Source organism: Mytilus edulis, chromosome 4 (assembly GCF_963676685.1).
Source record: "Mytilus edulis chromosome 4, xbMytEdul2.2, whole genome shotgun sequence".
Taxonomy (NCBI): Eukaryota; Metazoa; Mollusca; class Bivalvia; order Mytilida; family Mytilidae; genus Mytilus; species Mytilus edulis.
In genome coordinates, this window is record NC_092347.1 from 15165763 (window position 1) to 15179717 (window position 13955).

At 31.7% G+C, this 13955-nt stretch overlaps 1 protein-coding gene across 2 annotated transcripts in view; it reads right to left on the reverse strand.

The window, feature by feature from the left end:
• Positions 1-13955, reverse strand: part of LOC139521702 (U5 small nuclear ribonucleoprotein 200 kDa helicase-like) — a 50536-nt gene that overhangs the window by 16764 nt on the left and 19817 nt on the right. For both annotated transcript variants that reach the window (XM_071315236.1, XM_071315237.1), the window contains exons 6-21: positions 12260-12358; positions 11580-11735; positions 10736-10835; positions 10196-10413; positions 9648-9768; positions 8920-8975; positions 8214-8351; positions 6423-6578; positions 5563-5733; positions 4765-4823; positions 3926-4184; positions 3341-3490; positions 2820-2881; positions 2380-2560; positions 1920-2024; positions 869-971 (exon numbers count right to left, since the gene is read on the reverse strand). In XM_071315236.1, the coding sequence (XP_071171337.1) occupies positions 869-971; positions 1920-2024; positions 2380-2560; positions 2820-2881; positions 3341-3490; positions 3926-4184; positions 4765-4823; positions 5563-5733; positions 6423-6578; positions 8214-8351; positions 8920-8975; positions 9648-9768; positions 10196-10413; positions 10736-10835; positions 11580-11735; positions 12260-12358 (2134 nt within the window). The remainder of the gene's footprint in view (positions 1-868; positions 972-1919; positions 2025-2379; positions 2561-2819; positions 2882-3340; positions 3491-3925; positions 4185-4764; positions 4824-5562; positions 5734-6422; positions 6579-8213; positions 8352-8919; positions 8976-9647; positions 9769-10195; positions 10414-10735; positions 10836-11579; positions 11736-12259; positions 12359-13955) is intronic.

Genomic DNA, 13955 nt, shown 5'->3' on the forward strand with positions numbered 1-13955 from the left:
ATAGATAACTTAGAACGACATTTATTGTATGGACACCAATCTATCATTGTTGGCTGTAGAATGTTGATAGGGTTTTAAAGAGTAGTTTGGTGCTTTAACAATGATGCACACCCATCTATCATTGAATACAGTCTGTTGGGCTGTAGATAATGTTGATAGGGTTTTAAAGAGTACCTTAGATGCTGTGTTATGGACATAAACACCAAATTTTCAAAATATGCTTTAAATGAACCATTATTTGATGAATTGACTTATTATCTGTCCAATATTATCAACATTTTACAAATTAACAATAAGTTGTACTCTGCAGATGTTTTGCAGTCTCTATTTTTAACAAGAATGTGTCCAAAGTACACGGATGCCCCACTTGCACTATCATTTTCCATGTTCAATGGACCGTAAAATTGGGTAAAAAATCTAATTTGGCATTAAAATTAGAAAGATCATACCATAGGGAACATGTGTACTAAGTTTCAAGTTGGTTGGACTTCATCTTCATCAAAAACTACCTTGACCAAAACCCTTAACCTGAATATGGCACTTCCATTTTCTATGTTCGGTGGACCGTGAAATTAGGGTCAAAAGTCTAATTTGGCTTTAAAATTAGAAAGATCATATCATAAGGAACATGTGTACTAAGTTTCAAGTTGATTGGACTGCAGCTTCATCAAAAACTACCTTGACCAAAATCTTTAACCTGAAGCGGGACAGACGAACGAACGAACAGACGGACAGACAGACGAACCGGTGCACAGACGCACAGACCAGAAAACATAATGCCCCTCTACTATCATAGGTCAGACAGACAGTTCTAATTCATTTACAAAGAGGATACAGTGAATAATGAATTTAATGTATTGATACTAACCTAACCAGTCTACAGCATCTTTGACACTCTGTACAGTACCAAGTACTACCTCAGCATTCAACATGTCTGGTAACTTACTCACAAACTGACTCTCTATAGGCAACTACAATATATAACAAGGCAAGATTTTATCAAAATAAGTCACAGGAATAAAACAATTAAAAACAAGAATGTGTCCTCAGTACACGAATGCCCCACTCGCACTATCATTTTCTATGTTCAGTGGACCGTGAAATTGGGGTAAAATCTCTAATTTGGCATTAAAATTAGAAAGATCATATCATAGGGAACATGTGTACCAAGTTTGAAGTCGATTGGACTTCAACTTCATCAAAAACTACCTCGACCAAAAACTTTAACCTGAAGCGGGACAGACGGACGAACGAACGGACGGACGAACGAACGGACGCACAGACCAGAAAACATAATGCCCCTCTACTATCGTAGGTGGGGCATAACAAGTATAATTGATTTTGACCTAAAAATAAAAGTCAGTTATAATCGAAATGTATTAAGTCTGAATTGTTTCTTTTGTTTTATAGTGGTTGCAAAATTCCCTGTTTCAACCCATGTAATCCATAAAGTCAAATTCTATTACATTCCATGAAATTAATGTAATCAATTCCATTATCATGGACAATTTGATCTTGCTGTAAAGTGTAGAACTAATTTCATCACTGAAGACCTTTCCCCATATGTCATGTTGAAGTTCAGTAATGAAAGCTATGTTCGTTCAAAATATTCCTCAGGTACTTTATGAAATATTTTTTGTACATACATGTATATCCCAAAAATATCATTTCTTATCTAACTAATTAGCAGCAATATCTTTCTACTTTATGAGGCCTATTTGGTTTTCCAAATTTTGGATGGAATTGCAAATAACAGTTAGTATGACAGTTCAAACTTCTTAAATGAAAAATGATGTGAAATTATTCTGTGCAGTTTTCCAAATTTTTGGACGGAATTACAAATTACAGTAATTATGACAATTCAAACTTCTAAAATAAAAGATGATGTGTGTGTTTGTAAGTAACACAATGAGGCCTACCTGTTGGTTCATCAGAGACAGGTAATACTGTAGTTCACTGTGGTTAGTGATCATGATACCTTCACCCTTAGTGTCATACTGTGGACGTCCTGCTCTACCCATCATCTGTCAAATAGGATAGAGTATTATATTTAAGACATTCCTCACTTAACCTTAGAATCTTGTATAAATCAAGAGAAGAATCTATAATTCAAGTTTTATAAATATAATTTACAATATAAGTGACACATTTATGTTTAAACATATGAAAATATATACAATCATTATATATACACAAGTTTGCTGATTAAACATAATTCTCAAAATCCACAAAAATAACCTGATTTAGTTCCACAAATGTTGACTAGCATTCCCATCTTATATTTTATCTTAAATATTCATATTTGCAGCCTTTAAAAAAAATATTGATTTCAAATTATTTTTCATATAAAGGCATGCTACCATTCAGACCCATACATACCTGCATAACATCTAAAGCACTGAGTTCTACCCATCTGCCTTTCTCAGGGCTGTAAATCTGTGTTCCTTTAATGATGACAGTATGTGCAGGCAAGTTAACACCCCAAGCCAGAGTAGATGTAGATACTAACACTTGTATATGTCTGTCTGCAAACAAATCTTCTACCAGGATACGGTCAACTCTAAATAAAACATTAATATAGTTACTTAGACAAGGATAACTTTTCAAAATAGCTCACAACTAATTCACTCATATGTATGATCTTAGATAGAATTCCTGAATATAAAGTTAAGTAAAAAACTAATTCCAAGACAAGTACTTTTCCATATACTTTTAGTTGATGCCAGTAAGTTTTCTACAGCTGTTACTCTATCTTATATTTTCTAATAGAATAACCTCATTCAGAAGCATAAGTAGATAATGATATATTTGTAACTTACTTAGCCATTCCAGCATGATGTATTGCAAAGCCATATGGTAAAAGATCTTTTAGTTCCATATTCTGAAATCACAAAATAATGTACCGGTAACCCTTTAAGTATTTCTCTCCTTATATCACAAAATCTTCAAAATTAATGTAAATCTGTGTGAAATAAATATGAAAAATGTTATTCATAAAATTTACATAATTTTTCTAATAAAACAGCATTGGTTAACTTTTTTTGTCCATTGGTGTTTAAATGTTGGCATCAGTTTTGTTGTTGTTTATGTACTCATTCATTACTTGGTTAGACTCAGAATTAGAATGTTTTAAAACACACCATTAAGGCAATTTTCCATCATTGAAAACTGCATGACCTCCATAAATCTATTTTGCTTGACTTGTATTGTTGATCTTCTGTCTCCTTGATATAAAACTCACTCCTCCTTTTATTCATTTTGCAAGATTGAAGAATAATTTCTATAAGCAAAATTTCAAGTGCACATTATGGCATTTAGCTTGACTGTCCCTGTAACCTACCTTGACTTGTTCTGCTTCAGTTCTTAACACAGCAGTAGAAGCTGAATATTCTTTGAGGAACAGTCCTAATGTATCCTTCTCTAAGCACATGTCTCTAATGGCTCTAGCTGTTTTACCTGTCTCTTTTCTTGAGTGAACAAAAATCAGCAACTAAAACAAAAAGATTTCATTTTACTTGTTTTACACTGCTAGACAAAGTTTTAAAGAATAATAATGAACAGCTGTTCTAGTAAAAAAACTTTTTCTGAGAGGATAAATTTCACACAGATCACAAAACTGTCTGTTAAACAGGAACAATAAGGAAGTTCTTTGCAAGATTCAAAAACTACCATGGAAGAGTTCACCTGTAGAAGAAACAAACAAACAAAAAAGGTTGGTGTAAATGTTTGATAAAAGTAATTAGCTGATGCTTCATTCAAGATGAAGAACAGCAGATCATTTCCTAATATTTTGTGTAAAATAAAACATTTCCAATTTTTTTAAATCTTTGAAATGTTTTCCATCATTCCATCAAAGCACACAGCCTGAATCACAGCAGGAGAAAATTTGTGACGAGACAAAGCATCAAAGTAGAAAACATAATACCTGATTTTTCCCAGCATGCTCCATGACTTTTTCATATACGATATCATTCATGATCTGAAACCTTTTAACCGCCTTCTTCTCTGTGATACCAATAAACTGTTGTTCCAGTGGTACAGGACGGTAACAGTTGTCAAAGAAGTACAAACCCTCAGCAGGATCTACACGGAGGAAAGTAGCTACATCTTCATAATTAGGAAGTGTAGCACTAAGTCCCACTAATCTCACATCTTCTTGTGTCGTTTCTACATTACGAATTGTTCTGAAACAAATAGGAAGACATTTTTAAAACACGAAAAAAAACATAATTAAATCTGATAATAAACATAGGTTCTGTGAACATAGAGGTTTTAACTGATTTAAAAAAAGATACAGGTAACTCATTAAACTAAATATAACTATAGATTCACATTGCCTTCCATAAAACCTGTATTCAAAAAAGGTTATTAGGAATTTGAAACACACATTCATTATTTTCTGATAATACAGTATAATTTTGTAATATTCTAAATCTTTAACTACTGACATAAATCTAAATTCATTGATATCTTCCTTCATTAGGATTATTTCATTTTAACATGTACATCAGCAGAAAATATAAATTTGGATACTTGCAAGACAAAAGTTTTAAGGGTTATCTAAGATAAGGCTATCTTAAGGTCTTTAATTCTCTAGTAAGAATAAGTTAAGAAAATAGAGTAAAATAAAATACAGTTTTTCTTCTGTTAATTGTATTTCAATGATAATAGAGTTAAACTTGTATAAATGTTATTTTAATTCATCATCCTTCATTCCATAAAACATCAATTTTATGATTTTGTTTTTAAATTGAATGTTTTTACCTGGCAACAAGAGCCTCCAGAACTGGTCCTCTGTCGTCATGCAACAGATGTATCTCATCCTGAAAGAAAGAAAAAAAGATTAGTGATTGACAGGTTGAATAATTGTGTTTGCTGTCACAATAATCATAACAGATAGAAATTTATAGCTAGAAAACAACTGTTTTGGTGGTGAACATTTTTCGGGCTAAAATATTGTTATGATGTGCATTTCAAGCTAAATATTGCTTTAAATATTTTTCTTTTTAATCTTTTAACTTTCCCACTCAATCCTTGTTATTTCTTTCTTTTTATTTACATATTTGCACAAATCATTTCATATTTTTTTTAAACTCATTTTGGTCAACATGTGTTCATAACCATCAGTTTTACAAGTTGTGTATAAACTGTTTTTACAAAGAAAAATTGCTTATAATGTAAACCAACTTATTTTTCACAAATTCTTTATTTCGTGTTAAATCCTTTCTATCCCTTTTTCACGAAGATCTAATTTCATGATTTTCAAATATATTGGAAGAAGTTGAATCTAAATTTTGGGACAATTTAAATTCATGTTGTTTTTCAACTTGTAAAAGTTGCGATAATAAATTGCTCGCTAAGATAACTTCGTTTAGAGTAACTCCATGTGTTGATACAAATCTTAAAACTGTATAATCGTTGCATGTTTTAATTTGCCATTGATCTATAGAATACCCAAGTATACAAGCGACACGTCACAAAGTCATTAGACTACAATATAAAAAATAAGTGACGTTCCCTGAGTTGTGTTCGCGCCTTATTTACAACATAAACTGTACTTACAAATATCATCAACCTGACAAGCTGTGTGTAGGACCTTTCCCCACCCTTTCTTGTTATAATGTCCCACTTCTCTGGTGTACATACAATAATCTGGGTTTCATTTATTTGTTCCTTGGTAAGCTGATGGTCTCCAGTCAACTCTGCCACTTTAATCTTATAATGTTCTAATCTCTGTCAAAATATAACCCAAACAGTTAATATTTCTATTTCCTTGTGATTAGGTAAGGTAAGAATTTCAGCCAAAATGAAAAAAATCAGTATACAAAATTTTGATATAAAAGAGAAGTAAAAACTTAACATCCTGCTGAAAATACTGTTTTGTTTTTTTTATAATTTTCATTTTAGCATTTGTGCTTTTCCAATCTTTTCTCTTACAGATTACCTAATCAAAATTACTGTTCAGATGTTTAGTAGTTGCTGTTTGTTGATGTTGTTCATAAGTGTTTCTATTTTTTTTTATATAGATAAGACCGTTGGGTTTCCTGTTTGAATGGTTTTACACATGTCATTTCTAGGGGCCCTTTATAGCTTGCTGTTCGGTGTGAGCCAAGGCTCCGTGTTGAATACCATACTTTGACCTATAATGGTTTACTTTTACAAATTGTGACTTGGATGAGAGAGTGTCTCATTGGCCCTTATACCACATCTTCTTAAATCTATTGTATGCTTTTAAACTCATTTGCTTTTTGCAATACAAATGTTTTGTTTTACACTGACCTTGAAGAATAAAATTGAGTATGGAAATGGGCAATATGTCAAAGAGACAACAACCAGACCAAAGAGCTGACAGAAGTATGTATGGGTACCCAGTATATGCATTGTATATCTATAAGTCCATTAAAACTTTAACCAATACATACCTTTCCAAAACTGCCAACCATTTCCTGTACTAAAGATCTCATTGGAGCAACATATATAATTTTGAACTCATCTGTATTGATAGTTCCATCTGGGTTCACATGTTTACCAATCTCTCTCAGCATACACAACAAAGCTACATTGGTTTTACCAGCTCCCTGTTAAAATACATATATGTAAAATGCATTAATGTGTAACAAAATATGTATAAGAATACTGGTAAAAGATAATAAGTGGTCTTAATGCATCAAATATCATTCTTTCCTAATTTAAAAGTATAAGTGAAATATAGTTTATATACTTTCAGCTTAAATTGGTCTTTTTAATACCAAGGCAGCTTCCTTTTTTATCATCTATTTATTATGGAAAAGGCTTTGTAATATTTGCTACTATTTTTCTGGCAGCCTTTGATAAGGAATAAAAGATTAATCAGGACCAACTGGATACAAAATGAGGAAAAAAACACAAAATTTGAAAATGATGGAACAACAAATGGCAATATTTGTTTTGACCAGTAAATATACTTACAGTAGGGGCACACAATAGGATATTCTGGCTGGACTCAATGGTAGCTTTAAATAGTCTACTCTGTATATACTTACAGTAGGAGCACACACTAGGATATTCTGGCTGGACTCAATGGTAGCTTTAAATAGTCTACTCTGTATATACTTACAGTAGGGGCACACAATAGGATATTCTGGCTGGACTCAATGGTAGCTTTAAATAGTCTACTCTGTATATACTTACAGTAGGGGCACACAATAGGATATTCTGGCTGGACTCAATGGTAGCTTTAAATAGTCTACTCTGTATATACTTACAGTAGGGGCACACAATAGGATATTCTGGCTTGACTCAATGGTAGCTTTAAAAAGTCTACTCTGTATATACATTGTACTTACAGTAGGGGCACACAATAGGATATTCTGGCTTGACTCAATGGTAGCTTTAAATAGTCTACTCTGTATATACTTACAGTAGGGGCACACAATAGGATATTCTGGCTTGACTCAATGGTAGCTTTAAATAGTCTACTCTGTATATACTTACAGTAGGGGCACACAATAGGATATTCTGGCTTGACTCAATGGTAGCTTTAAATAGTCTACTCTGTATATACTTACAGTAGGGGCACACAATAGGATATTCTAGCTTGACTCAATGGTAGCTTTAAATAGTCTACTCTGAATATACTTACAGTAGGGGCACACAATAGGATATTCTGGCTTGACTCAATGGTAGCTTTAAATAGTCTACTCTGTATATACTTACAGTAGGGGCACACAATAGGATATTCTGGCTTGACTCAATGGTAGCTTTAAATAGTCTACTCTGTATATACTTACAGTAGGGGCACACAATAGGATATTCTGGTTTGACTCAATGGTAGCTTTAAATAGTCTACTCTGTATATACTTACAGTAGGGGAACACAATAGGATATTCTGGCTTGACTTGATGGTAGCTTTAAATAGTCTACTCTGTATATACTTACAGTAGGGGCACACAATAGGATATTCTGGTTTGACTCAATGGTAGCTTTAAATAGTCTACTCTGTATATACTTACAGTAGGGGCACACAATAGGATATTCTGGCTTGACTCGATGGTAGCTTTAAATAGTCTACTCTGTATATACTTACAGTAGGGGCACACAATAGGATATTCTGGTTTGACTCAATGGTAGCTTTAAATAGTCTACTCTGTATATACTTACAGTAGGGGCACACAATAGGATATTCTGGCTTGACTCAATGGTAGCTTTAAATAGTCTACTCTGTATATACTTACAGTAGGGGCACACAATAGGATATTCTGGCTTGACTCAATGGTAGCTTTAAATAGTCTACTCTGTATTCTGTTTAAACAATTAAATCCATCAAATGCTGGCTGGGCATACTTTGGTAATTGGTCAATTGGAACTAAAGACTGAATATACAGAGAGAAAACAATCAGTAAATACATTAAAAATTTAAAACAATAAAATATCTGGATCATATTTTAACTTGGGTTTATGAAGGTAGCAAGAAGTTGTTGTCTGACAGAACCAGAAAGTCCTTACACATTACATATCATCAACGCCTATGATAATTGATTTAAGTTATATTACAGTGCAATTTTTGTATCATTTAAATAAAATCAATAAATGACTATTTGTCAGTGGCTAGATTTAAATGTTAATTGCAGTTCCAAGTGCAGAAATAAGTTTAGTTAAAAGAAAAAAACATAGATTTGAAATTCATACATAACCATTCACATTAAATACTGTAAATTCAGAAATTATTGCATGCATTTAATATTGCGATTGTCATTTTTGACTAAAATGCGATTTTAATTTTTGCAATTTCATAAAAATTCTGTTTGATTCATGTAAAAAATTTCAAAAATGTGAGTTTTAATTATTGCGATAATAACTATGTTGCATTTTTTGCAATAATAAAAACTCACAATAATTTCTTAATTTACAGTACCAAAACTATCCTGTATATAGTATTACCTCATCAGCTTCAAATGTCTTCGGTTTAAGAGCTGGAACATGCACTTCTTCATATCCTATAGAAAATAGTGGAAAGGTTCAAAATCATATAACTTCATTTGCAGTACATATGCTTTGATAAAAATAAAAATTAAAAGCAATGTGAATGTTGAATGTAAATTATCAGAATCATTCAAATCTACTGTCTTCTTTGGATACATTATTATTCATTGGATATCAATTTTCATGGGATTCATGACTACAGGTGAACCAAGAATTCAAATGTTCAGTGTTACAAATAGGTTCTGAATACAGAGATTGGCTTAACCATGAAATCAAATTTTCCACGAAAATGCAAGTTTTCCATAATCCATGAAAACTGATACCCATGAAAATAAATGAATCCACAGTATATACATTTGTACAATATGCTTGTTAGCTGCCAAAGATAAAGTACATAACCATAGCATTGTTGACTACTCTGATGAAACCACAGATAAAATATAATTAGTTAAAAAATAAATGTAGCACAAAGAGTTAAGTATCAAGGACTTCAGAATATCAGGATAACTAAATAAAACTTTTTTTAAAAGACAAGATCAAATACAAATCTGTACCATACTTTCTACTTTATGTTTATTTCTAATGGCAAATACGTAAGTATTTATTTTATTTTCTTGCAAAACTTTCTCTCAGACATAAATGTTAGAAGAAATGAAGTAAAATGTGATGGTATTTAGTAATCATACCTTTTCTCTGTTTTCTGTATGAACCATCAGGAAGCTGACATCTTTTATTGGCCATGAAATGACTTCCCTGTGCAAATGTCAAATCATCTAGATCTAAGGTTTGCACATATCCCAAATTTTGCTGAAAAGAAAATTATAATATGCTCAACTTTCAAAATATAAATACTTGTATAATCATTAATATGCTATATTTAACAGTATAAAGCATTTAGTTTCAAATTTTTTAGTCAGCATTGTTAACCAACTTTGAAAAGATAACTTTTTGCAATAATTTGAAGGCACAATTCATGTATTATTTGAGGCTTTTTATAATACAATCATGCAATAAAATCTTTACATTTAGTAGGACATTCAGCAAAGCTTATGTTCAGATTCCAAGACAATTTCAAAGAAATGAAGATTGGACTTATAATTGAAGACTCTTTTAAACATAAATGTTGTTTTTTCTATCTTAATTTTGTAAATTTGTAAAAATGTTAGTTTTCTCTTTTTCAGACTTCTTTTATTAAATGTTCAATGTTAAAATTATTGCCCTTTAAATTATGAACCTTTTGTTCATCTGTATCCATAGCTTGTATATCAGCAGCTACACGTGATTGTCTAGCTTGTTGACGTCTTGCTCTCTCCTCAGATACAATGTCTTCTTTGTCTGTTGCACCTAACGCATGTAGGAATTTAGCCAGTTCTGGATCATTTGACATTTTCTCCTCTATTTTCTTCTTCTCAGCTTCAGTCTGTGCAGAAGCCAGCAATGTACAGTAAAGAACTGAAAAATATCAATAAAATTCCTAATTTGGGCAAAGAAATCAGAGAAAATTGTACCATTAACTGCTAAAATGAAGGATCATATATTAAAATGTGTAAATAATAAACAGTACAAGATTTTAAGACTATACATTTGATAAATTTTCTGCTCACACATAACTGACCTTCAATGGAAAGATAAAAACAATTCATAGATATATTGTCCTTTTTGCATCTTTTTTTTTCTGTCTCACTGACATTATACCCAACACCTTACTTTACTCTTTTATAAAATAAGTTATTCCATTAAATGTATTTGTGTTAGAAAACAAAAGTGAACTTACTCATGTTCCTGTACTGTCTGATTGTTTTGATGAAATCAAACTGAGTAAATCCCAGTAATAATACCAACTGATTCTCTACTTCTCTGTCATCACTGGAGGTCTGAAATTATCACATAAATCATCTCTGTTAAATCCAACCAATAAATTAAATTACTGCAACTAACTTTAGTGTCAGTCACGAGAGAGATAGTATCAGTATTGGAAGAAAAAATATCCAATATCCTTTCTTTTCCATGTGTAAAGAATACATGAACATACATATCTATTAATATTTCTTACTTATATAAAAACCAGATGCTCCGCAGGGCACAGCTTTATACGACCGCAGAGTTTCGAACCAAGTTATAGTGCGAAAACCAATGTGTCTCCGGCCACGACGACGATAACGACGCCAACGTCATACCAATATACAACCGCAAAAAGGTCGTATAAAAATTAAATTTGGTTTTGACAATGTAGTACCTTTCACAGGTATATTTAGATACAGACTACATCCATATTTCTATGTATAGAGGTAAAATTAGCAGAAAACTGGGGAAATCAGTTCAATAGGTTTTACTTTTCGTTTTTAAATTCTATGCATTTTAAAGAAATGTCAAAGCCAAGTGTCAAGGCATTTATGAATTTGAAATTTATATCATACCTGGAGTCTAGTAATCTCAATTTTACCTTAAATAAATAAAAGGATTGTCTCTGGTTTCCATTATAAAAACTTGCTAATGTGAATACCAGATTTCTTAAATAATTACTTAATTCTTACACTGATACAGTGTAAGTGTTCTAAATATCTTTCATTTTGTTTATTGAAGTAGCAGCAATTTTAAAACTATACATATATCCTTACTTTCAATATATCTAAAATTTCTCCAGCTTTAGTTTGAGCCATGGTAGGATCATCCGTATAACTTTTACTGAGTTTTCTCTGTAACCAGAAAGCATCAATATCCCGAGGATGGAGGCCTGATTCAGATTTACCTGCTTCTTCACGTCTTTTTTGTAACTGAAATTCAAAATTGGTTAACCTTAAATGAGTTTTTCATGTTCAGAAATTATTTCACTACAATTTATAATCCCCCCCAAATTAATCTATGTACAGAGCTAATAAACTTATTTTACATGTATAAAATTATTAAGCTTTACATTTATCATTTCAAGAAAATACTGAAAATATAAACTCAACTTACATGAAGTAAAATTATTTTGAACTAATAAGGAAACAACTTCTGACTATTTGTCATAGCTATTAAAAGTTTGACCTTTTCATTCCATGACATTCCATTTTGACTCATTCAATATTACAGATCATTCACTGTCCATTGTAATGATACTACTGTAGATTCATTTATTTTCGTGGGAACTAATTTTCATGGATATTTAAAATCGTGGTTTTGGCGAAGTCTGCATACATTACTTTAGAAAACTTGTATTTTGTTGGAAATTTAAAATCATGGTTCCACTGTTTTCCTATTGAAAATAAATATCCAACGAATATTAACGAATCCACAGTATAAAAGTATTACTTACGTTAGCTGTTAAAGTTGCATCCACTTCAGCTTCTACACCTTCCTCATCATCATCCTCAGCATCTTCTTCTTTTATTTCTCCTACTACATCAAAATCATCCTAAAAAATACCAATATATGAATATTTTTTATCATAAGTCCACAAAACAATACAGGTTAAGCAAGAATAGCCTGAGGACTCAGTGGTGGCCTTTATAACTGTTATCTGCTCTTTGGTCGGGTTGTTGTCTCTTTGACACATTCCCAATTTCCATTCTCAATTTTATCGCCAACTAAACCAGAAGACAACTAAGATGCCAGGGTCTAGAGAAAGATTAAATTTTCCTGTTCCATACTGTCATTGGACAAGAAAGGAATAGATAGAAATTATGTTATTATACCAATACCTTTTCAAAATGTAAGTTTGCATTTTCAAACTTAATTAAAGCTTGTCACAATGAGATGACATAATCATTAAAACTTTAGGTGTAATACCACCAAATCATGGTACGTCACATCCGGTTGTATAGGAAAGTAAGTCTAAAAAAATATTCCCTTGAATTTGACAGTTGTAGGAAATTAACCCTGCATTTCAATGCACTTAAATTTTTCTGAGTCATAAACATGTATGTTGAGTGTCTGAAAGCATCATTCCTTTTTTATTTGATGGTCTTATAAAATATTTTGGAAAGTTAACGTTACATAGTTACCAAAGCAGGTAACCAGTAAATAACAGTGTAAAATTTGGGCTGTTTACTTCCGGTGATGGTTACTTTCTTATATGCAATGAAATGTAGTGTGAAATTTTCACTGTAGTGAAATTTTCACTGTAGCACTGGAAAGGATTAAACTTTATTCATGCAAAGTATTTCTTTGGTTGAAATAAAGGTAAATACTGTACAATTTTTTTTTAAATGCCAATTTAACAAAGACTAATAGGGGAAAATCAATGATGGTATTACACCTACACTGTAACAACTTAACTGAGACACTTTTAATATAAGTTACAATTTTTTTGTTTAGATAAGGTTGCTATTCCATTGAAATATATGTTATAGTGTAGCTAAGGAAGTTTTATTTTTAGACATTGGTAATGGGTTGTTTATGGTTGCAAGTCCATTTGATACATACAAAATTACTCAAGAAGTTAAGTTTCTTCTGAGACGATTTTGGAAATCCCCCTAACCTTCTACATCCATTTCAAAGGAATAGCTTTTTTTTTTGCGTTTTAAAAAAAGATGTGTTTCAGTATATAAATAAAGACGAAAAAACTGTTAATGGACACATGACATCATAAAAAATTGCTAGAAAATAACCCACTAAACACATGTTCAATGTGACAAGCAATGAAAAAGAGACACATCAGAAAAAACAAGTGAAACTGCGAGCTACTGCTCACTGATGATACCCCCGCCGCAAATGGATAATATTAATAGTGTAAAAATATGCAAGTGTTCGGTAAACAGGAAGTTGTCAAGTGATGAATCTGAAAACGCATCACACGCTATAGCTGACTTATATAAATCCTGAAACCAAATTTCAGAAATCCTTGTATTGTAGTTCCTGAGAAAAATGTGACGAAAATTTTCAACTTGGCTATCATGTGTAAAATCATACAAGTGTTCAGTAAACAGGAAGTTGTCAAGTGATGAATCTGAAAACGCATCACACGGTATAGCTGACTTATATAAATCCTGAAACCAAATTTCAGAAATCCT